General features: G+C 37.4%; 1 protein-coding gene across 2 annotated transcripts in view; it reads right to left on the bottom strand.

Annotated features, from left to right (window-relative positions):
- Positions 1 to 24,739, bottom strand: part of LOC121826472 (cytochrome P450 3A4-like) — a 157,653-nt gene that overhangs the window by 40,342 nt on the left and 92,572 nt on the right. Inside the window, exons 1-4 of one of the 2 annotated variants that reach the window (XM_076560652.1) lie at positions 15,902 to 16,207; positions 11,952 to 12,046; positions 4,455 to 4,507; positions 2,813 to 2,912 (exon numbers count right to left, since the gene is read on the bottom strand). In XM_076560652.1, coding sequence (XP_076416767.1) covers positions 2,813 to 2,912; positions 4,455 to 4,507; positions 11,952 to 12,044 — 246 coding nt within the window. In that variant the 5' untranslated portion in view covers positions 12,045 to 12,046; positions 15,902 to 16,207. Of the gene's footprint in view, positions 1 to 2,812; positions 2,913 to 4,454; positions 4,508 to 11,951; positions 12,047 to 15,901; positions 16,208 to 24,739 lie in introns of those variants that run through there. The other variant, XM_076560651.1, reaches the window with a different exon arrangement.

Genomic DNA, 24,739 nt, shown 5'->3' with positions numbered 1-24,739 from the left:
GAGGAAAGAAAAAACTAGAACATGAGTACACATGTCTATAGCCACCTGATATTTGACAAAGATCCAAAAATACACACTGGAGAATAGACAGCATCTTTAACAAATGTGGTGTGAAAACAGGATGTCCACATGAAAAGAATGAATTAGACCTATATCAATCATCTTACTGAAAACTTTCTACAAATAGATCAAAGACATCAGTGTAAAATCTGAAATTCTAGATCTTCCAGAAGAAAACTGAAGCAGTACCCTAAAGAATGTAGGTGTAAGAAAGGATTTCATGAATAGGAATCCATTTGTGTGGAAATTAAGGTCAACAAGTGACAAATATTGCCTCCCAAAATTAAAAAGCTTTGTACAGCAGAGGAGGCAGTCAATTGAGTGAAGGCAAACTCTACAAAGTGAGAATCTTTGCCAGCTACACATCTGATAATGGCTTAATATCAGAATTTATAAGTTACCCCCCCAAAAAAAAACCTCAAAGACTTAAAAACACAAATGACCCAATTTAAAAATGAGATATGAGAGATGGGCATAGTATCTCACACCTTTAATACCAGTACTCCAGAGGTAAAGGGGGGTGGATTCATGTGATTTGAAGAACAGCCTGGTCTACATGGTGAGTTCTAGGATAACCAGGGCTTTGCAGAGAGACTCTGTCTCAAGGAAAGTGGGTAATAGAGTTGAAAAATTCTCAAAAGAAGACATATAAATGTCTAAAAAATATCTACTGATTGTTCATTACCTGTAGAAATTAGGTAAATAAAAATTAGAACAACTTTGAGATTTCATACTACCAATCTCAGAATGGCTAAAATCAAGACAACCAACAACAACAAATGCTAGTGAGGATGTAGGAAAATGGAATCATAATCTACTGTGTGATTGCAAACTGGTGCAATCTGAATATAATTGTGGATAGTGCTCCAATAAACTAAAAATAAATCTAACATGTAAACCAGCTTTTACCACTTCTTGGAAATTCTTCAAAAAAAAAAAAACATTCTACTCCACAGATGCTTGTGCAGATATATTCATTTATGCTCTGTTCACAATTACTAGGAAATGAAAACAACCTAAATATCCTTCAACTAATTGATAGTGAATAGATATTGAAAATGCAGTATATGTATACAATGGAGTTCCAATTTGCTGTAAATAAAATTTAAACCATGCAGTAAACAAGTGGAACTAGAAAATATTATATTGAGTGAGATAACCCAGATCCGCAAAGACAAATACCCCATGTTATTTCATACCATTGGTTCCTAGCCCACAATCTACAGATGTGTGTATACAACAGAGAGATCACAGAAAGTAGGACTAAAATGGGGCTATGACAAGGGGATCCCAAAGAGGGAAATAGCAGGACACAGGTAATATGAAGGAGAAATGGGGAAAATGGGAGGGACTCTTAACTAGAGAGGGAAGAAGGAAGAAAATACAGGAGGGGAAGAGGGAATGATTAATGACTCCTAGGGATTAAATATTTTATATTATCTAAAGGGAGCTGGGGTGGGAACGAGGGGGGAATGAGTAGGAGTAAGCAAATAAAATATTTGTATTTTAACTAAAAAAAATTAAAAGTACCATTCAAAGCTGTTTATACCAGGAGGTATATAAATGTGGATAAATTATCTTAGCTCTGTCATCAGACCAAACTCAGTTTGAATGTAAGCACTCGCACTTACTAATAAAGCTTAAACATACTGCCAAATAAAATAAATAATAAACTGCCTTGAAAAAAATGAAGGAGACAGGAAAACACCAACTTTAACCTTAATTATGATTTCCAAGCTTCCTTAGGGACTATGGGGTGACATAAGTATAAGGAGACAGTAAACTATCCTCTGCCCTGAGACAGCAGAGAGGCTAAAATGAACTAGTGACTTCTGCTTTGTGACCCTGCTTGTCCATTCCCTACTGACCAGGGTCACATCTGTCCTTCCCCCTTGAGAAGTGACCACCATGAATACCCAATTAGACAGCAAGTTGGGACTGCTTAAATGATGGTTGTGAACCAATGAAAGAAGTTTTCTGCTTATCTCTGAGTGCTGAGAATTTCTCCTTGGGAAAGGTTGATGTTCCCCATCTGAACAAAACAGCATGAAGACACATAGCATGACTTGTACATTGTTGGCAAATTACAGTGAATCCATAACAATTTTATTACAAAATGTTTGTTCATTTTGTGGTGGTTGAGATTCAACTCTAGGTCAGGTTAAGCTACTACAAATCAACATCTTCAGCCTCTCATAATAATTTCTTTTGTTTGTTTTTTTTTCTTTTCAAGACAGGCTTCCCCTGTTTATCCCTGGCTGTCCTGGAACTTGATTTGTAGACCAGGCTGGGTTCAAACTCACAGAGATCCACCTGCCTCTGCCTCCAGAATGTTGGGATTAAAGGTGTACTGTACCAAAGCCAGATGACTTTTTTCTTTGAAAGATACAGGTGTTCCTATACTGGAAGTGGAAGCTAGGCCTCCTGAGCAAAACACAAAATCCTAACTGCTAGTGGGATCATAAAAAATTAAATGAATACTCACCTTTTGAGGTTTTATTTTTGAGATTATAATGTAATTTCAACATTTCTCCCTTCCAAATACTTCCATATACCCTTTTCTTCTCTTTTTATATTCATGCCTGGTTGTTTCAATAATTGTTATTGAATATACACACACACACACACACACACATATATATATATATATATATATATATATATATATATATTTACACACACACACACACACATATATGTATATAACTTGTTTCGTGTGTATAATTTTCACATAAAAAAAAAGAATACCTACATGTCGATTTGTGAAAATAGAATAAAATTCTTTCACTAGCATATTCTTGATCATATCTGGTTCTGTGATAACCAGCACAGGGAGCAGCCCATTATATAGCCTGTATTGGGAAAATGGAGATGATTACATATTGATTCTGATTTTACCTCTGGTTCTATAATACATACTTCTGTGAACTGAAACTAATCTTCTGTAAGAATACCAAGTGATTATTCAGTGCTACTCTACTGCCCCAAGGGCAAATTATTAACAATTGACAAGCAATAATGTTTCTGGCAACTTTCAATTGGAGCCATTACAAATGCAGCATAGAAAGCCCATGGCCTTGGGTCTCATGGCAAGGGAGCTCAACAGACCCTGAGATTAATGCTGTGCTTTCTGATGATGGATAAGAAATGAAGAGGCAGAACCTCTTCTGCCTTGCTTGTGGCACATAGCCTAGTGATGTCACTTTTTGACAGGCTCTAGACAAATCCCCAGTTGCCTCAATCGTCACACAAAATAATTAATGAAACAAACCCAGAAGTCAAGAGCATGGTGTAGCATATCCAACACCTTTTCTTCAAAGTGAATAGTATATGTTGAGAGGGAATAACCATAAACATTCTTATTAAACAATCAATGCCTTCTAAAATATGTAATAAAAATTGAAAAGTAAAAGAAAATTCAACAAAGTATAAAGGTGCAGAATTCTAAGACCAGTAGCCAGGAGGCAGATAAGGAAGACAGAGACTTCTAGGCCCATATGGACTCATAGTGACTTCCAGACCATCGTTGGATATATTGAGACCTGGTCTCAGAAAATAAACCATGGGGGAAGGCCTGGGATGCCTCACACCTATAGAAAGAAGTACAGGCAGGTAAGGATTACTGAGAATGAGAGAAACGGTCTTCTCCAGGGAAGAGCACACAAACTGGTATTGCAATTCCACATGATCAGCCCTGAAAACATACATATAAAAAACACTATACAGACTGAATAGGTCATACATATGAATATAAATACACTTACATATACATATAGTCATGTAACAATTAATGAAAACCAGAGGATGTATTTGAAGGAGAAAAGGAAGAGGAGAAAGGATGCAATTATAACCTCAAATAAAAAATAAAGTAATAAAAATAAAAAAACATACTTTATACAAACATTAAATCAAACAAAAATAATAACTACAAATGCTCATTTTCCCCTCAGCGTATCTTTGAAAAGTCCAGATTTACTGGAAATATTTTTTAATTTTTTTTTGCTTTTATCTAAGTATAAATCAGTATGGGCAGGAGATACTCTCCTGAATTTATGAGCATATATTCAATGAATCTGAATTAATGCATTAATTACAATTTTTAAAAGTCTTGAGGAAGAACAAATAGAGGCAGGAACCTTATAAGACATTGGGTTAAAGTAAGGCTAGGTGTCTCTGGAACATCAAAGGATGCAGACAAATCATTACCTGCAATGTCCTCATCTTACTTCAGACTGGAGCAACAATGCTTATATGGAACCTTGGCAGGATAGGATTTCAGACACTTTAAAACAGGCAAAGGTGTCCCAATTAACTCTGGACTGACAAAGTTCTCTCATGCAGTTTGGTATCATAGAATAACAAATGTACATGTTGGACATTTGCAGAATACTCACCCCCACATATCTCCATACTGTTTTTGGCATTCTATATCATATATCGATACGCCCTGGGAAAAGAAAGGAAAAATAAAAGTAATTACTTTTCTACCTATATCGGTCACAAAATGGGAAACAAATGATTCAAATTGTGGGACTTCAGGCTCATTATTTAATTTTCCTACCAAGCAATTAATGGGAATTCTTCCAAGTTCTCTGAGAGAAAAAAGAAAATGCAGGAGATATTTGACATGGGGGATTTAAAGATATTCATGATTTCTTTTCTGGATATTGCCCAGTCCAAAATTGTTTCTTCTTTATTAAAAGTAGTAACTGTCTTTATTTGTGGTAGTTGTCTGGTTTTGTTTTGACTGTGCAATCCTGGAACACTCTGTCTTTTCCCTTTCTTGAGTGCCTGAGGGTACCAAGAGTCAGGGACATTGTCATAAATGTACAAAATATATTTGTGGCCAGGCATGGTGGTGCATACCTTTAATCCCACCACACTGGAGTCAGTGACAGGGGGATATCTGTGAGTTCAAGGCCAACCTTATCTACAGAGTGAGTTCCAGGATAGGCTCCAAAGCTACACAGAAAAACTCTGTCTCAAAAAGGCAAAACAAAACAAACAAATGAAAAACACAAAACGTATTTGCTTCCCTTTTCACTCACTTTAAGACTTTTCTAGGATTTCAGTATAGTCAGGAAATTTAAAATAACAGAGATGCATGTGGCATATTAGATATACATAGCTGCTGCTCATTATATTAAATGAAATGTAACAAGGAAGTAGAGGCAAATGAATTTTCACCTAGTGTACCTGCTCAACGTGGAAAGATGAGGATATGCTGCCCCACATAAATAAAACATAAAATTGAATGCTTGTTTTGAACTTTCACCTCTGAAACCTGAGAAAAAAAAACCCAAGCAATTTAATTTGTGGAGATAGAATCCCAAGTAACTCAGCCTGGACTAAAATTATCTGTGTATCTAAAAGTGACCTTGAAATTCTGATACTCTGGAATGTAGGCATTATGGGTACGTGCCCCCATGTCCAGTTTATATGGTGTTGGATCAAGCCCAGGGCTTTGTCCATTCAAGGTAAGCATTTTCCAACAGGGAAATTTGCATTCAGTCACTGTGAATTTCAACTGTATGAAACTGTCTCTAGGCAGATGATAGAGCCCAGTCTGTATAGTGGAAGCCTAGTGTGTAGAGCCAGACTGATCCAAGGCATTCTTCAGGACTCTAATGAAATGACAAAGAGAACATTACTTCTGTTTCCTGTTCAGGAACTGAACTTGTGGCAAGGTCCAGTCTAGAGATTAAGCCAGTGGCTCAAAACAGTGAAGGTTGTATTTTTTGAGGATTTGATGTTTTGGGGCTGTGGTTCAGTCCTAACACATCTGTGTCTGAGGCATCCTGTGTTCTCTTTGCCAGCATTGTCTGATTTAGCTGTATGCTAACATTGGCCACTTCCCCTCTACAAATAGCATGTAAGAATCTATGCTGCTTAATAAACTTCTAGTATAACTCATCATTTTATGCAAGACCTCCTGGGGACAGCTACATATCTTCTTTATTTGTCACACATGGTCCTTCTCCAAATAATCTCACCACCTTGCCCATTGTGATCCTCATTCTTTCTTATTCACTTAATGTGGCGTGGGCTTGAGATTAATAGAAATCATCAAGACTGAGTGTTACTACGCTAAATATACAAAAAGAGTCAGACTTGTGGACCTGTAAGAAAGAAAGAATGGAGAAATAGCTGAGAGTAAAACATGAGACTAAAAGATTCTAAAGAACAATCTCTTTTCTTTCATATGATGCATCAGCTTCTACTTTGGCATGTATCACCATGGTACTTAGATAAATTCCTTACTTTCAATGAGAAATATGTTCTTTGTTTCCAGAATAAGGTTCTATAAATTTAAAGATATGGGAACAGTAGGTGAAAGCTTAAAGACAGAATAATACCTATGAGGGTCACAAGAGTTTCCTATTTGGGGGTTGTACTGTAGGATTTAATACTGTCACATATTCATTTTTAATTCAACATCCATGTATATCTACCAGTATACTCCAAAACACACTTGGGGACTAAGATAAAAATAAGATGTCAAAAATAGAGATAAAAGGCCCTGATGATGAGGACAGAGGTTAATTTCTTGAATTACATTAACCTCAGGATACCTCAGATGATGATGAGGAACATCTTTTTTGCTGGTACAGTTATAAAATCACCTGAATCAGCTCCTACTTGTTTAACTGAGCAAACCCCATTCTCCTCAGGACTCTCCTCATTTTGCTTTTAGCCTTCCTTCCTCTAGTTTTCCGAAACTCATGAAGAAAGATCAGTAGAAGATGCTACTGCATGGTATGGCCAATAGCCCCAACGTGAGTCAACAATTTATTACTCAAGTCTTACTCCTAGTTAGACAAAAGTACCCTTTTCTCATGATTATTCATTACCTAATTGATTTATTACCTACATGATTTCAGTACCTACTGAAAATTTAATTACTCAGTTATTTCTCACAATCCAGCATCACTTCCAACAGTCTCAGCTGGAAATTTCCTTAGAAATATCACAGGTTACAGCTCCCTTTTCTTATTTAGATCATATTACAGAAGACAGTACCATTTACCCACAAAGATCCACATGTAATTCCTAACATTAACTGATTTTCAAAAGATGCCAGGAGATATGATGGGTTTAAGACCTTCCCTGTAAAATACTAGAAAAGATCTGACTCTTTTTTTTCCTTTTTAAATGGAGATAATGACCCCACCTCTAGACAGCTTACTCCAAAGTATCAAAAGACCTTACAATTAGTACATCAAATCACTGCTCATGTGCAGCTGACCAGTATTGGTATGAAGCTTCTTTTATCTCCTATACTATTACCTACTCCCACATACCCTTCTGGCATACTCTTGCAATCTAGGGTACCCATAGAATGGATTTTTCTGCCCACTGATCCTGGCTGTCCCTTGACTTCTTATTATGAAATTCTTGCTTGGCTTATAAAGAACATAGGTATTCTCAAGCCCATGAATTTATTACATGATAAATTGACATGATAGATTGCCCCTTCACCTCTTCACAACTTGATTCACTTTGGGTCTTCAATGACTGTTGATAGTTAGTTCTCTTTGACCTTATGGGCCAGGTTCATAATTTATAGCCTGCCGATTCTTTAATTCAAATTTTCCAATACTACTCTCTAGTTTATTTCAACACATTGAGAACTAAACAATAAGGATTAACTGCTGGGGAGCATATATGAGTAGACATGCTCCAGGAGAGGTTTTGTGGAAAGATCCTGTTATAGGATAAATGGGTTGATCATGACCTGTGCTCATGTATGGAAGAGGATGTTGTATTTTCCCATAGGAAGCTGATAGACCACTTTGATTCCCAAAGCACTTTGTCCTGCATTCCCAGGCTATGAAGACATTTGTTGGGGTACAGGTCCCAGAAGCTGAGGATGCAGATGATGATGAGTTTGAAGGGAGCATGCAGTCTGCTATATCCCTTGCAGTCCCCCATGGACAGCCCACTCCCATCTTGGGAACAGATTGAACCTCTCACTGAAGAAGAATTTAAGTGGTCAAGGAGACAGAAAAGTCTGTTAATTACATTCAATTTTTTTAGCATTTCTGACATATTCTCTGTCACACATGTGGAAAGTGTGAGAGTCTACTGAGCCTGTGTAACTGACACCCTCTTTGGCCCATCCAGTCACATAGGAAGACCTGCCTTCTAGAGTATTTACTAATGATATGCTTGTTTATTTCACAATTCTGATGTTTCACATGTGGTACCTAGCAGTGCTCACTTTATCTATATTGGTATATCATAAATTATTCCTATTTGTTTGTCACTAATGAGACAGTATGACTATGTTCTTCTCATGTAAGAGACTGGGAAGGCCTATAGTTTAAGAGGGTATGTGGGATCAAAAATCAAGCATCATCAACTCATTCATCATTCTGATAACCCATAAGTTACCAGTTTGTATGGACATTTTCGAGAATGCAGTGATAATCCTGTGCCCTGGTTCAGAATGGAATCCCTGTGGGTGGCTTGCTGCATGATTCTAAAGTACTCCTTGCCTTTGAATAGATGATCTGAAGTCCTGGTTGAATTGTCTTTGAGTTGCCCATCTAGTCTGGATGAAGATAATATCCTAGAATCCTCTCATTGGCCATGTTCTGTTTAGACTATCTTTAGAGGAAAAGGTTCAAAGGGACCTTAGGCTGTGAGCTACCATCCTGGATAATGGAGTGATCTATGGGATTTTAGAGAAGATGACCAACCATGGCATGCATATCATTTTGTATTTTGCCTCACTGCTTGTGTTACCCGTCCATGTATGTAACTGACTGAGAGTCCCTTTGTTAAAGGAAGGGACTTTAAAATTACATGTTACTCATATCCTCACTAATTGTATAGAGGCTGTTGCTTATGGGAGCCTTCTTTTAACAGTCTTCATTTACTATGGTTCTGTACAAACTAATAATACTTCAAGTATTGTGACTTTGAACAACAGGTTCTCTTTGAACTACATTAGGCTTTTACTAAAAAAGATTTCTAGATATTATTTTAACTATAATTTTTGTAGTACTTACAGCTCTCAAGTCAGAGGCCGTTTCCACAGTGGCCCTTGCCAAACAAGTGCATAGTGCTCATTTTGAAAATCATATTCCTTATAACATTTCTGTAGCTCTGGTATCACAAGAACATAGATAAAAATAAAAATAACAACTAGAAGTTAAGTTAAATGCTTTAAATTTTTTGGCATTTAGCATAGGATATACAATACAAGCAATGCAACATTAATCATCTTGACAGTGTCATGCTGGTTTTAGATATATCTCTGCTGCTCCTTTAAATTATAATGAATAGGAATGGAAATGGAGGAATTAAAAATCATTTTCAGGGAATATGAAACATGAGAATGTTAGGTTGGATTTCTTAACCCTCAAGTAAAAGTGACTGACATGGGCCTTGCTCATCACACATTCAATTGAACTCTTCAGCCAACCAAGGATTTATTACAAACTGCAAATATGTCATCTCTTAAACATTGTTAAATATTTGTTGAGTATATTCCACAGATTACTTGTGTTGGTAATTCATCTGACAATATTCAGAGACATTTGCTTGTTTAAGGAGTATCTGGGGCTCTTAAACATTTAGACACAAATAATCCATTGGGCCATGTAAAGTAAAAAGTTGGGGAGATCCTGTGTGATTCAGACTAATCCAAAGTTCTGTCAGACAATATTGCAAAAGGACAAACATATGTCAGTTCTGAGGCATTCCAGGAACAGATCTGACAAACTTCTCCCTGGGTCTGAAACTGGGGCCTCTAGGAAGTTAAGGTTTCAGTTTCTGGGGATCCTACTCTTTACACTGGGTTGTGGTTATCAGTCTTAAGGTAGCTGTGTTTGAGGTATCCTGGGTTCTCTTTGCTGAACATTGTTTTATTTGTCTCTCAATTGACCTTGACTATTTTCCCCTATAAATAGCATGAAACAAGGTAGGCTGATCATCAAACTTGCTTGACATAATTTAATTCATCAGTTTATGTAAGTTCTCCAAGTCCCAGGTATCTGTCTTTTTTATTTCTCTCACTTGGTCCTCTGTCTCAAAACCCCACCTTTGGGTCTCTTATTCCTGCAGGTTTGGGTCAGCATAGCATAATCACAGTCCTAGAATTGGTACCCAGTCACCTACAAATAAGAAATCATGGTATGCACAAACACTGAGTAAGGAGATTAAGTAATCTGTGGTCATCATCTGGATAGCAAGTTTGAGGCTAGTCTTGTCTATAGGAGCCACTACATGAAACAAAAACAAAACCCAAATCCAAACACTGTATTTCAAAGAATACCTTAAAAAATGGGTCATCCAAAAATCATAAAGAAGTTATTGCTTTTTCAAATGAGGGCAGAAAGCATGGAAATCTTAGGAACTTAAGCAATGGAGTCCTTGGTTTTGAAGAATTATGATCTGATAAGTAAACCTTGAGCATTCAGAGAAGCAAATCTGCCAAGAGTGCAGTCTGCATGTAAGCGCTGCTCCTGGGCATAAGCTTAGGAAGGACGGGCCAAGAGTCCAGCCTTTAGGAAGCATCCAGAAAAACTCAGTGTAAAGTCACAATTTGTATTGTAGTGTTACATGTATAGGGATATATGTATGCAGTTATACATATTATATTCCATACACTACATATATTTTTTCACAGATTTGTTAAATCATACTTCCACTAGTGATTTTGTATAAATAATTCTGCTTCTGTTTCAAGAAAAAAAAAACCTCACAATCTGGTTAAATATTCTAGATTCATAGGCAACGTCATCTCATCTTCCACATTCCTGCTGCTTAGAGTTACATATAGGGTTCTGCCTTGAAGTGAAAAGGAGTAAAAGGCAAATCTTATTGTAGGTGGCAAATGCTTGGCTAGAGCCTTGGAAATAATAATGGGATTGAACAGCTCAATTGAGAATTCAAGTATGTGCATATTCCCCCAAAGTACCTATATGCCTCCTAATAGGCTTGTTCCAGAGATACTCAGCAAGGTGGGTAAATATTATTATTGTACTCAGATGTTAATAAATCACTCAGGTTGTAGTGTGGTAGTATTGTGTTCCCCAAAATATTGTGCACCCTAAAAAACTTATCTGGGGTCAGAGAGAGAACAGCCACAATATTAAACATAGAGGATAGGCAGTGGTAGCACACGCCTTTAATCCCAGCACTTGGGAGGCAGAGCTAGGCAGAAATCCATGTGTTCAAGGATACACACTTTTAATCCCAGAAAGCGAGCCTTTAATCCCAGGGAGTGATGGTAGAAGGCAGAAAGATATATAAGCTATGAGGACCAGAAACTAGAAGCATTTGGCCTGTTTAAGCATTCAGGATTTTGAGCAGCAGTTCAGCTGAGACCCATTCTGGATGAGGACTCAGAGTCCTCCAGTCTGAGGAAACAAAACCAGCTGAGGATCTGGCAAGGTAAGGTAGCTGTAGCTTGTTCTGGTTCTCTGATCTTCCAGTTCACCCCAATACCTGGTTCAGGTTTGATTTTATTAATAAAGACTCTTTAAGATTCCTACTACATTGAAGAGTTGATACTAAGTGGCCTTCATGTATTTCTTTTTTAAAAGAAAGAGTAAGAATAACTATATTTCTGGAAGCTGTACTAAAAAACAAATGAAGTCTTTGAGGCTCCCAAAATCTACACATCAGCATTTTAGGCTCAAGTCTTAGTGTGGCAATAGCTAGGGTACTCACCAGATCTGATACAAACCTGAGGTCAAAAACACATGTCACTAATAACCAAAGGTAACCTGGCAATAATTTCAGTGTAACCCAATTTGTCAACTGAAAGTCTTACCATTAATCCCACTGGCCATTTGCATAGATGAACTGGCACAGGTTTAATGATATTTTTATAAGTGACACAATCACAGAAGCAAAGTAGGGAACCCAATAGCACTCACCCTCCTGTAGTTAAGCATTGTCCCAACAAAAGGCAGAGGTTTGGGGCCAGGAAAACCCCAGCTTCTTAAACAGTCCATGAGAAGAGGTCCCATAACTAAAACATGAAGGAGAAAATCAGATCACAGGCTTGTTCATCATACACATAGTTATTTATATTCATACACATAGATATACATAAATACTCACATTCCCACATACGCACATATACACATAATGAGATATATATATATACTAATTCATATATATATTATTTATTTAATAGATGAGTAGATATGCATGTATATGTGAATATATATAAATATTCATGGATGCACTGAAAATTATGAGAATTTATCCAGTGAGGATAACAGATGGGCAGAACATAACATAAAAATTCAGAGCAATAATCCCCTTCACATGCCATCTTATTATAAACTTTTAGGTTAATACTTGATGGTTTCAGTCTTGAGTTAATATGTAATAAAACTGTATAAACTTGAGTTTGAATGTTTCTGAATGACTCCCCAGACTTAAAACACACATCATAGTGTGGGTAACCTGCAATGCAAGGTCAACATGATCCTGCCTCAACTTTATTTAAGCAGTGAACAATGAGGTTGCTCAGAAGGGGAGAATAGCCCACCAGCAGAACTTCCTGACAAGACTCTCTGACCTTGCCTATCCCTCAGACTGAAAACTGTGAAGAGCTTTCCAGGTGCAGCTTTTGGCCTGGAGAGATGGCTCAGCAGTTAAGAGTATTTGCTGCTCTTGCAGATGATCCAGGTTGGATTCCTAGTCCCCAGATGACAGCTAACAACAGTTTATAATTCCAGTATCTGAGAATCCAGTGCCTTGCTTTAACCTACATGAGCATAAGGCATGCATGTGATACACATAATACATTCATGCAAATCATTCATAGGGACAGTATAAAAATAAATATTTATTTTTAAGATAGTGATGTTGCAAGTCATCAGTTCAGGTGTGGGGTTTTGATGTTACAGTTGCCTTTGAGTCATTCATGCTTGTGCAAGTAACCTTTCAAACAGATTCCCATGATAAACTAATAAACTCATGTCTCTCCAGGCAGACATTTTAGGATTGGCTATATTGATCTGTCAATTGTGTCCTGTAGCTGGAGGGCTTCTCTCCAGGTTCCCCAAGCCCCGCAGTCCCACAATCCACATATAAAATAATCACTCAGACACTTATATCACTTATAAACTGTATGGCCGTGGCAGGCTTTCTGCTAACTGTTTTTTTATCTTAAATTAACCCATTTTTATAAATCTATACCTTGCCACGTGGCTGGTGGCTTACCGGCGTCTTTACAGTTTGCCTCTCCTCGCCGTGGCTGCAGTGTCTCTCCCCTCAGCCTTCCGCTTCCCAGAATTCTCCTCTCTCCTTGTCCCACCTACTTCCTGCCTCGTCACTGGCCACCAGTGTTTTATTTATATAGAACAATATCCACAGCACTTGCCCTTTTTTCTTTTTTTTTTTTAAAAAAAGGAAGATTTTAACTTTAACATGGTAAAATTATATATAACAAAACAATTACCGAGGAAGAATTATAGTTACAATATTAAAGAAGGTGTCCTATCTATCTTATATTTGTGAGTTTAAGGTTTTATATCTAACTTATCTTTTATCATAACTGAGGAAATTACAACTATCTAGTCTTCAATCCCATCAAAGACCTGAGAAGGAACATAATGGTACTTGAGAAATGGTAGATGGATGCAAGCAACTTTCGGGAATCTTGCAAGAGTAGACCAAGACAGCTGGCAGCCTGGACAGTCACCTAATGTTTCTCAGCATTGTTGGTGCATTCAGATTGGCTACAGGCCTAGAGTATCTGACAGACCATTTTCAGAAGCAGGATTTCTGAAAGACCATCTTACCCTGTCTTGGCAGAGTACAGTGGTCGCTTTCCTTGTGTCCCGCTTGTCCAGAAAGGAGAGCATTGCATTTGTACTGTCAGCCATCAAGGCAAGGGCAGTTCTTTGCCCAGTAGGCCATTTTGTGCCAAAAAGACAAACTTCCAAATGGAAATGTCTTAGAAGCCCAACATTCTCTCGGGATCAATTGGTGCAGCCAGGAGCAATTGTGTCTCACATCAACAGAATTTTAAGTTATTTAAATGCCATATTCTCTAGGCCTATGAAGTGTTTGAAGATTACCTATCTATCTGAAATATATCTATGTATACCTAGAAAACTTAACTAACATGGCTACAGATATGATTATCATAGATGACTAATTATTAATCTATTTTTTAATTATCCATTACAATTTTAAATGAGTTACATAAACATAATACCTCAAACAAGAATAGAAATATATATATATATATACACAGTATAACAATATTAACTTCAAGTTTGTATCAATAAACTAAAATCCATACCAATGTAAAACATTTTAAACATAAACTAAAATCTATACCAATGTAAAACATTTTAAACAAGTTGTTCTTTAAAAGTAGGTTAATTAATCTATCCTTTTATCTTATCATCTCTATATCCTCCTATATATCTATATTATATCCCCTTTTCTTTTTTAGAAAGAGATCACATTTATAATCAATCTATTTTAAATAAAAATATTGGTTTTCTCTGTCCCACACCAGAGGGCTCTTCTGATTTGGGACACAAGAATTGCCTAACCATTTTTTTTTTTAAAGCAATATGTCTGGGTTTAGAGGGGGAGTGAGCCAATTCCACCTCTAAAGCCAGCTTGGTATTAGTATATATAATATCTTAGATAGAACATATTAAGTATTAGATTCAGGTTCTTTAGGATAGGACACCTTTGAATGATCTTTATAACATGCCGTTTACCTATGCTCTATACTTCTCTGGATTTTAGAATGTGTTTCTTGCTTGATATTGTTTGCATTGGTTGTAGTTACATCTTATCTAGGTCATTATCCCTCATTATTTCTGGACAATATTTGATAACCATTCCTTTGTATATATCTTGTATTAGTTTAGAACCTTCTTATTTAGACAAAAAGGGGGAGATGTAGTGGGTAGCCATTCTAGCTTGGATCTGGAAGCTCCAACCCCCATTGAGACTCTGGCAACTGTCACGCCTACGAGGCGGGGCAAGGGGAGGTGCTGGAAACCTAGGAGCGGGATGGGCAAGCGCTCGCTCTGGGCGCGCTCTCTGCGCCTGGACCCTGGATGGTGGAGATTGATTGTGCAGAGCTCCAGAGAACACCGCTGGATTGCTATACGCCTTCCCCAGACCCCCCGCGACCTATCCATTCTTTCATTTGTAAGTCATCCACTAAATAAATCTTCCTTTTAACTACGTGGAGTGGCCTTTATAATTTTCCCCAATAGTGTCCTACTGAGGACAAGGGTATTTGCTCCCATCTTTCCAAGAAAAGTTGAATAGCACCATGTAGTACCCAAGTAAACTTAGGAAGAAATGAACTACATAAACCACCTTTTCACTGTCCTGGTTCTCCCTACACCCTAGACTGCAAAATGGCAGCTTTCTATACTAAAGTGATCAGTCACATTGTAGTTAGTTATTATGTCAATAATCAAAGAATCTCTGTGACAATACTCTCTGGAAAGACAGGCCTGAGTCTAAGTAATCATTAATATCTCTTGTGTATTTTCTCTCATTGGGAGTTCTATGTCTCTCAAATCTTCCTACTGCAAAATGACAAACAAATGATAAGACTAATGAGAGAAAACAAATCAAGAGAAACAGCTGACTATAATCATTTTAAGCCTTCTCCTGATTGTGCACAGCATTGGCATCTTAACAAGAGTTGAGAGCATTTGTCTGAAAAGCAACGTGAATTAAATGGTTTAGTTTACAACCAAAATGTGTTCAGCTAGGGGGTATGAATTTCCATTGCTTTATATCTTTTGGCATTCTGACAGGGAAAAAGGGCCAGAAAATCATTCCAATGGTTAGGCCACATAAGAGAGGCATCCAGGCAATTACTCACAGGTAGAGGAGCACCAGGATGGTAGCCAGCAGTGCCCATGTTTCTATGGCAAAGTTTGGAATCAGGTCCATTGCTCTTTTTCTTCAAGAAATTTCTCTCTGACTTTTCCTAGAAGGTGAGGACATGTGTTCTCCTTCTGAGTCCAGGTGTGATTCCGTGAGGAAAATCTGCAGTATCAATGTTCTAGGAAAGGGGTTGGAGCAGTCACTACTGCAAATAAAATGACCAACAGACTATATATTATGGGTATAGATAATATGAGTGTCCTCTTCAGTTGATAGTAGTTGATAGTTCACAGTAACATGTATTTTGACTTTTCAAAGTTAATTTTATGCAAGAGTTAATAAATAACTAAACCAATAGTCCTGGTTAGATCAGAGGTCATGGATGTTTACCAGAAATGGAATACAAGGGGTGACATTTAATTTGTTCTAAAACAAAGATCTTATCATTTTTGTTTTTGGACATGCGTTTCACTTCCTTTTGTTCATCTCTTAGTCATCATTGATAAACTGTGACAAGACACAGTTATCATTTCCAAACACTTTCCCTCAAGTTTTGGCATCATTAATAGAGTTATCATTCCTACTAATTAACCTGATAACCCATTTTTTTAAGAATCTAGAGGCATATGGCATCCCATTGTCAGGCTACTAGCTTCAAGGATGCTAGTACAAAACAAACGCTTTAAGCAAACCCAAGAATTTTACCATGCCCAAGCATTGTAACATTAACTCTTAATGGTCAGAGTGCCTAAGAAAAATCATCAGGCACAAGTAGCTACAATTATTATTCAAATCCTGGCATAATGTAATGTTCACATTTATATTTTTATAAAACTTATTTATAAGTCTAATCCTATGTAGTTGGAAGTTTTCTTTGTGTCTTGGCCTGCTGGTTGTCTGGGACAAATCTCTCCCACTCATGTCCCTCAAGTAAACACACAGAGGCTTGTATTAATTGTAACTGCTCAGCCATTAGCTCAGGCTTATTACTGACTAGCTCTTACACTTAATTTAACCCTTAATTCTTATCTATGGTAGCTATGTGGCTTGGTACCATTTTGAAGTTCTGCCTTGTCATCGTGCTTCCTCTTTGTCTGACTAGCAGCTCCTGACTCAGACGTCCTCTTTCCAGAATTCTCCTTGTCTGCTTATCCTGCCTATACTTCCTTCCTGACTACTGGCCAATCAGCATTTTATTTATCAACCACACATCCACAGCATAAAGACCAACATTTTCCAGCAATCTTGGCACTCTGTTCCTTGGTAATATGACATCACAGTGCCTCTACATGTGGTAACTTTTCTAAGAAAGGGAGTTCCTAACATCTCATTCTTTTATCATCTTTTCACTCCATACTTTGCTCAAAATATGTCTCTTTGTAAGGCAGAGGTATTTGCCACATAATTTTCTGAGTGTACAGTGGGAAGAGGCTTGTAATGTGAACTGTGGACAACTTTCCCAGCCCATGAAATCATGTTGACCTTTTAAAGTTTACTTTGTTTTGATTATCTTGTTACTGAGTAAGTCAGAGACAGATGTTTCAGGGATGTCTCATAGTCTCATGGAGAGACCTCTGGCTTCTTTATGTGTCACAACCATAAGGAAGACCTTCGACTAGATTAGGATATCTCCCTAAAAGCAGGAGAATAGTATATTCAGGACTGTCCTGGGGAAGCTTAGAAGCAGCATTCCTGGGACTAGGCATAAATGAGTCAAAAACAATTTCCATCAATCCAATATCCCCAAATTGTACAAATATTAAAATTCCCTCAAGTATGCAAAAGGTGGAGATGAAAACCAAAGGTGGCATGGCAGCCATCATGCAGCTCAGCTTTGCTGGATCTTTGTCAAGCAGCTGTGCTGGCTTTATGACTTCTGCCATTCCATTCAGATATGGCTGCACCAAACCTCCACAGGTAACTTAGTAAGAATCACACAGGAGGGTCTGGGGACAAACTTCATGGTTAAAAGCTCTTGGCACTCTTGCAGAGAACCCATCATAACTTGACATAAAATCAACCTTCATTTATGGTCTCATCTCATGATACAACCTTCAGGACAACAGGTTTTTCTGGAGAAAGAATAGTTTCTTACCTAATATCAAGGAAACCTGTAAATACTTGAATAATACATTGATAAGTTAAATGAACCATCATATTTCACAGAAGGCTGGTAGACCCAATATATTAAGAACAATGTGGCTGCTTCCTGTGTTTTCACATGGCTGTGACCCTAGCATTCAGCACTCAGATGTAAGAGGGAGGAGGAATACAAGGTTAAGGCTTGTTGAAATACACAGTGTGTTCTGTATCATCCTGAACAACATGGACTGCTTCCCAGAAATAAATAAGTCAATCATTATACAAAATATATATGATTTTTAACATGATACATCTTGACTAGCTTATACAAAAAAATAAAACTTGCTTCAATCTATTCACACTGCAACAGATATATTGAGCTCATGTTTTGTAAAAGGCCTGAGAATTTAGATAGTATGTTTTCCTAATTTATGTAAAATTTAAATATAAAGTAAAAGCATCTGCTTTTGTAAAGCACAGTTGTGGAAAAGCAAACACATTTAAAAATCATAGAAAGTTAATTTTCATTTAGTAAAACTGGAAGTCAATCATGACTAGGTTTTACACACAATAAATGCAATTATCAGCTTCAGACATCTAAACAATGTATTTCTATTCCAGTCTGAAACATGGTGGTTCATGATGGAGAGAGGACATTGGGAACTATTAGGGTAGTTGTCCCCTATATGACTTCTGAACTTACAAGGTAGTGCCAATATTTAAATTTTGAGTTATGTTGAATAATTTTAACCATATATGTTTAAATATAATATATACAAATATGTACATATACATTTTTGGATACAAATATTGACAATTACTGGAAATTATCCAGGGAGATAACTGGAGGGAAGAATATAACATATAAATTCAGAGCATAAATTCCCTCCACTTGCCATTTTATTTTAAACTTTTAGATTAACCCTTGATGGTCCTATTCCTAGAGTTAATATACAATACGACTTTCTAACCTTGAGTTTGAATGTTATTGAGGAACTCACCAGGTTTTGCAAATAAGCAATCATCAGCAACATAGGTAACCAGCAAATCAAGGTCCACATGATCCCTCTTGAACTATAAACAGTGAACAGTGAGGTTGCTCAGAGGGGGAGGATAGCCTACTTTCACAACTCACTGACAAGACTCTCTGACCTTTCCTGTCCCTCAGACTGAAAATTGTACACAGATTCCCAGGTGTAGCTTTTGTCCTGGAAAGATGGCTCAGCAGCTAAGAGCATTTTCTGCTCTTGCAGAGGACCCAGGTTCTGTCCCAAGGCAGGAAATCACTGCTCACAATGGTCTACAATTACAGTCCCTGGGAATCCAATGACTTTTCTTTACTTAGATCCACATCAGACATGCATGGAATACACATACATACATGCATGCCAAACATTCATATGCACAAAATGAAAAATAAATATATTTTAAAGATACAGCTTTTGTGAGGCATCATCTGTTCAGGTGTGTGGTTTTAATGCTGCAACTGCCTTTCAACCATTCATGCTCCTACAAGTAATCTTTTAAACAAATTCCTGTAGTAACCTCATAGACTCATGTCTCTCCAAGGTGGACTTTGGAGCAATGGCCACGGTGATCTGTCAATTGTGTCCTACTGAGGTCAAAGGGTATTTGCTGCAGTCTTTCCCAGAAAACTCAAACACACAACATGTGTTACCCAAGTGGTCACCGAGGTGTTGGTGTCTCTTCACAGAAATTGAAACCTTAACTAAGACACAGATATATATATATATATATATATATATATATATATATATATATATATATACCTATGTACTCATTCAAGTATTCATGTATACTATTAAGTCAATGTGCATAGAAAACATTCATAAGCTCATAATGATAAATAAGTATATACTTTAAAGATACAAATTTTGTGAGTCATCTTCTGTTCAGATGTGTGGTTTTGATGTTGCAGCTGCCTTTCTGCAAGTAATCTTTCAAGTAAATTCCTGTGATAAATTCATAACCTCATGTCTCTTCAAGATGAACTTTGGAGGAATGGCTGCATTGATCTGTCAACTGTGTCCTACTGAGATATTTGCTCCCATCTTTCCCAGAAAAGTCTAATAGCACTAGCTGTTACCCAAATGAAGTCACAAGGGGAGGAAACACAGAAAGCATCATTTCTATGTACTCTTTCTTCCTAGACCCTAGAAGGCAAAGTAGCAGCTTTTTATACTAAGGTGCTCTGTCACAAGGCATTTAATTATTAATTATGTAGGTATTCCAGCAAACTCTATGATAATAGTCTCTAGAAAGGCAGGCTTGAGTGTAAGTATATCTCAGGTGTAGTGTCCGACCTTCAGAGTTCTAGGGCCCTCAAACTCTCCTATTGCAAAGTGACAAAAAATGATAAGGCAAGTGACAGAAAACAAACCAAGAGAAACAGCTAACCATAATCATTTTAAGCCTTCTCCTGATTGTCCACAGCACTGAATCCTTATCAAGAGTTGGGGACATTTGGCTAAAAAGCACAGAGATTTACATGGTTTAGTTTACTGCAGAAATATGTTCAGCTGTGGGAGTATGAATTACCTTTTGGTTTTCTGACAAGGAAAAAGCCTGAGAATAATCCCAACTCTGATGCCAGAAGGAGAGGCATTTAACCTATTAATCACAGGTAGAGGAGGACCAGGAAGGTTGCCAGCAGTGTCCATGTTTCCATGGAAAAGTTTGGAATCAGGTCCATTGCTCCTTTCCTTAAAGAAATCTGCTCTCTGAATTTTGATTATTAGTGAGGAATTCAGTTCTTCTGAGTCCAAGTGTGAATTCGTGAATCCAATTTGCAGTATTTGTGTTCTGGGAAAGGGATGGAGCAGTCACTACTGCCAGTAGAAAGACCAATTGTGTATCTATCATGGGTATGGAGAATATGAGTGACCTCTTCAATTTACAGTAGTTGATAGTACACAATATCATGCATTTTGAATTTTTCTTTTATTCTTTTTTCTTTCTTTCTTTTCTTTTTTTTTTGAAACAGGGTTTCTCGGTGTAGCTTTGTGCCTTTCCTGGTGTTCACTCTGTAGCCAAGGCAGGCCTTGAACTCACTGATATGTGAGGCAGTTCTGCCTTCCAAATGCAGGGATTAAAGGCACGTGCCACCACCACCCAGCTTACATTTTCACTTTTTCATAGTTAATTTTATGTAGGAAATTAAATAACTAAACCAATATTATTGGTAAGACAGAGGTCATGGATTTTATCTGAAAATGACAAGAATGGGTGGCATTAAACTTTCTTTAAATTTTTTGTGACTGTCTTCATTGAAAACACATTAAGTCTTTGCACAGAAGCTCCATGTATGAATCTTTACATACATGTATTCCTATCCATGGGATCCTTTTGAAACATAGAAGATGAACTATGTATTTAAATCATTTTGGCAAAAAAAATCCATTCAATCCTTCATAAACTAAGAATTTCTATTAATTCTTTTTCTTTCTTCCTATCTTTTTATTTGTTTTTTTTTTGGGGGGGGCAGAGTTTCTCTGTGTGTAGCTCTAGATTTCCTGGAACTCAACTGTAAAATAGGCTAGTATTAAACTCATAGAGGTCCACCTGCCTCTGCCTTCCAAGAGCTAGAGTAAAGAAATTATACCACCAATGCCTGGTTACATATATTTTTCCCATCATTGATGGTTTCTGTTCATATTCTCCTTATACAATATTGTTATGAAGGAAACAGCCTGGGCATTGCTGACTAATATGTTCCCAGTCCCTGTGTCAGTTAAATGAACACCAAGAGGCATCAAATTGTGTTTGTGTTACCTCAGCACTCTTCTTTGGAGTAGTTTGACAAAGAGAAGCTCAAGCTCCATCTCTCCACTCTTTCCACTCCACGCTCCTCTGTGTGTGGTATGTGATGGTCTATCTGCAATCTGTGCATGTGAATCTGACTGTACCTATTGCTTATGTATGTGGCCCAATAAAGCACTTAGCTCTGTATTTATCTGACATTGCAGAAAACATAGCATGGCAAAGGGATAATGGCAGATTCCTCAGAGAAAACTTTAGCAGTGTTTATAGAGCAGGAATTAATTTACTGACCCCAACAAACCCTGAAACAGCCAGAAAACAAAAACAGACTGCAAAAGCAGATATACACTAGCAATCTGTATCTATGTGTTGATTACATCTTTTATGGTGAATATTTGTTTATCAGGTTGTTTCCTATCTGTTGCCTTTTTTAAGCAAATGATTACCGCAACCCACACATAAAGATGTGTTATTATGAGTCAGGATCACAGGGGATACATAATGTAAGATAAAAGCTGTGCATTAGCTTAGGTTTTAAAAGCCCTTTGTATGGGAATCCAAGGTAAGTAAAGTTAGCTGTAATGTTCTCTTATAGTCAAGTTAAGAAAACAGGGTGAGTGCACAGTAGGGTATCAGGGCAAGTCTTACATGATCCCAACAATTACTGTGGCTCTAAGGTCCATCGAGAGTTGAGTCTTTTATAAGTTTCTAAGATAACTAGAATTGTATCAAAGCACAATCCCAATCAAATTGAACATCCAGTTAGGGTAGTGAAGTTGGTTGGATGTGTTTTTGCGTCACAAATGTGTTCATGATAGTCCACTGAAGGTTATGCTCTATATAGATGTCATAACTATTCAGGGTTCATTCACTCATGATGAATTCACAGGCTGAAAAACAACACCTTAGTAATATCACTCTATGGTGATTGTCACTGTCACTTGTGAACTCACATCACAACCATAATGGGACGACCTCCACAAGTAATTTTTTAAGAATCACACAGTAGGGGCTGGGAGACAACTTCATGGTTCAGAGTTCTCAGTGCTCTTGCAGAGGACCCAGTTGGGGTCCCATCTTACAACCCTCTATAACACCAGTTGCAGTGAATCTGCCATTGCCTTCTGACTTTCATATGCACAAACTACATCAACATGCCTATAATAAAAGCTGGAGCTCCCATCAGGACCTCACACTGATCTATGGGTATAGCAATATGTCATTAGAAGCTGTAGTAATTTGAATGTAGTTATCCTCCATAAGCTCATGTGGTATGGCACTATTGGGAGATGTGGCTTTCTTGGAGTAAGTATGGACTTGGTGGAGGACATGTGTCATTGTAGAGGCAGCCTTTAAAGTCTCATACATGCTCAAGCAATGTCTTGCATTTCAGTTCACTTCCTACTTCCTGTGGAAGATGTAGAACTCTGCTATCTCTCTAGTACCAAATATGCCTACATGTCACCATGTTGCACTATGATGATAATGGATTAAACCTTTGAAAATGTGAGCTACCCCAATTAAATGTTTCCCTTTATAACAGTTGCCATGGCAATGGTGGGTCTTCACAGCAATAGAAACCTCATATCTATAGCTATATAATTGATAATACTGTAATTTTATTGCTATGTTCCATTAGTACAACAATAGTATTAAAATACCTATTTCTTAGAGCATGACCTATCTAGTCTCAGGTTACTTTTCATTTTAGCAGTGTCAGGTCTGGGTTCCATCTCATTGAGTAGGCTTTATATCCCACCAGACTATTTCTTCCCATAATATTTGTGTCACTATTGCACCAGTATATGTTGCTGGAAGGTCACTGTTGTAGGTTGTGAGGTGTGTAACTGGGGTATATTGATGATTACTTTTCTTTTCTGATACCCTCTGAATACATTCAACTACTATCAAGGTAACAACTCAACTTTGCTTTGTTTGATGACAAATATAGGTCTTGTATTCTACAATATTTCATTTTCATCAGGTTGTGGAGAGTAACCAATACCCTTTTGCATTACATTGTAATCTTTAGGGGTTTCAGTGGGTCCTCTTTGGCCAATACTCAACAAGGTGTAATGTAGCTGCAGTGTTTTTGTGTCCTGTTTGGTCCTGCAGCTGCTCAGACCCAAGTAAACACACAGAGGCTTATATTACTTATAAACTGTATGGCCCTTAGCTCAGACTTATTACTGACTAGCTCTTACACTTAATTTAACCCATAATTCTTATATATGTTTAGCCACATGGCTTGATACCTTTTCTCAGTTTTGCCTTATCATCTTGCCTCCTTTGTGTCTGGCTGGTGATTCCTGACTCAGCCTTCCTCTTCCCAGAATTCTCCTTGTCTGCTTATCCTGCCTATACTTCCTGCCTGGCTACTGGCCAATGAGCTTTTTATTTATCAATCAATCAAAGCAACACATATTCACAACATGCAGAACATCCCACAAAACCTTCCCCTCTCTGTCTAATAAAAAGAAGGGTTTAAATTTAACAGTAAAATTACATATAATAGAATATTTATCAAGCAAGAATTACTGTTATAATATCTAATCTATTTGTATTTGGCAAAATTAAAAAAGATATCCTACCTATCCTATATTTGTGAGTCTAAGGTTTCATATCTACCTTATCTCTTATCATAACCAAAGAAAATCATAACTATCTAGTCTTCAACTAAATCAAAGACTTCAGAAGGATACAATATTATCTAAGTAAACAGGAATAGCATTGTAAGCAACTTTCAAAAATCTAGAATGACAGAAAAGCTGTCTGCCTAAGCAGACATCCAAAGATTCTCTGCAACTTTGAGGCATTTATCTTCAGGCCACAGGCCTCAAGTTTCTTAGTCACTTCTTCCTGTGTCATATAGAATGTCAGGCAGTTTCTTTTGTGAAGCAGGAACCTGAAGGACCATCTCACCTTGCAAAGTTCAGTAGTCACCTTCCTATGGGCCCTGAATGTCCAGTCG

The sequence above is a fragment of the Peromyscus maniculatus genome, chromosome 23, assembly GCF_049852395.1.
Source record: "Peromyscus maniculatus bairdii isolate BWxNUB_F1_BW_parent chromosome 23, HU_Pman_BW_mat_3.1, whole genome shotgun sequence".
In the NCBI taxonomy this organism is placed as follows: Eukaryota; Metazoa; Chordata; class Mammalia; order Rodentia; family Cricetidae; genus Peromyscus; species Peromyscus maniculatus.
The sequence above is the reverse complement of the archived record's forward strand: the minus strand, read 5'-3'. Positions and strand labels throughout refer to the sequence as shown.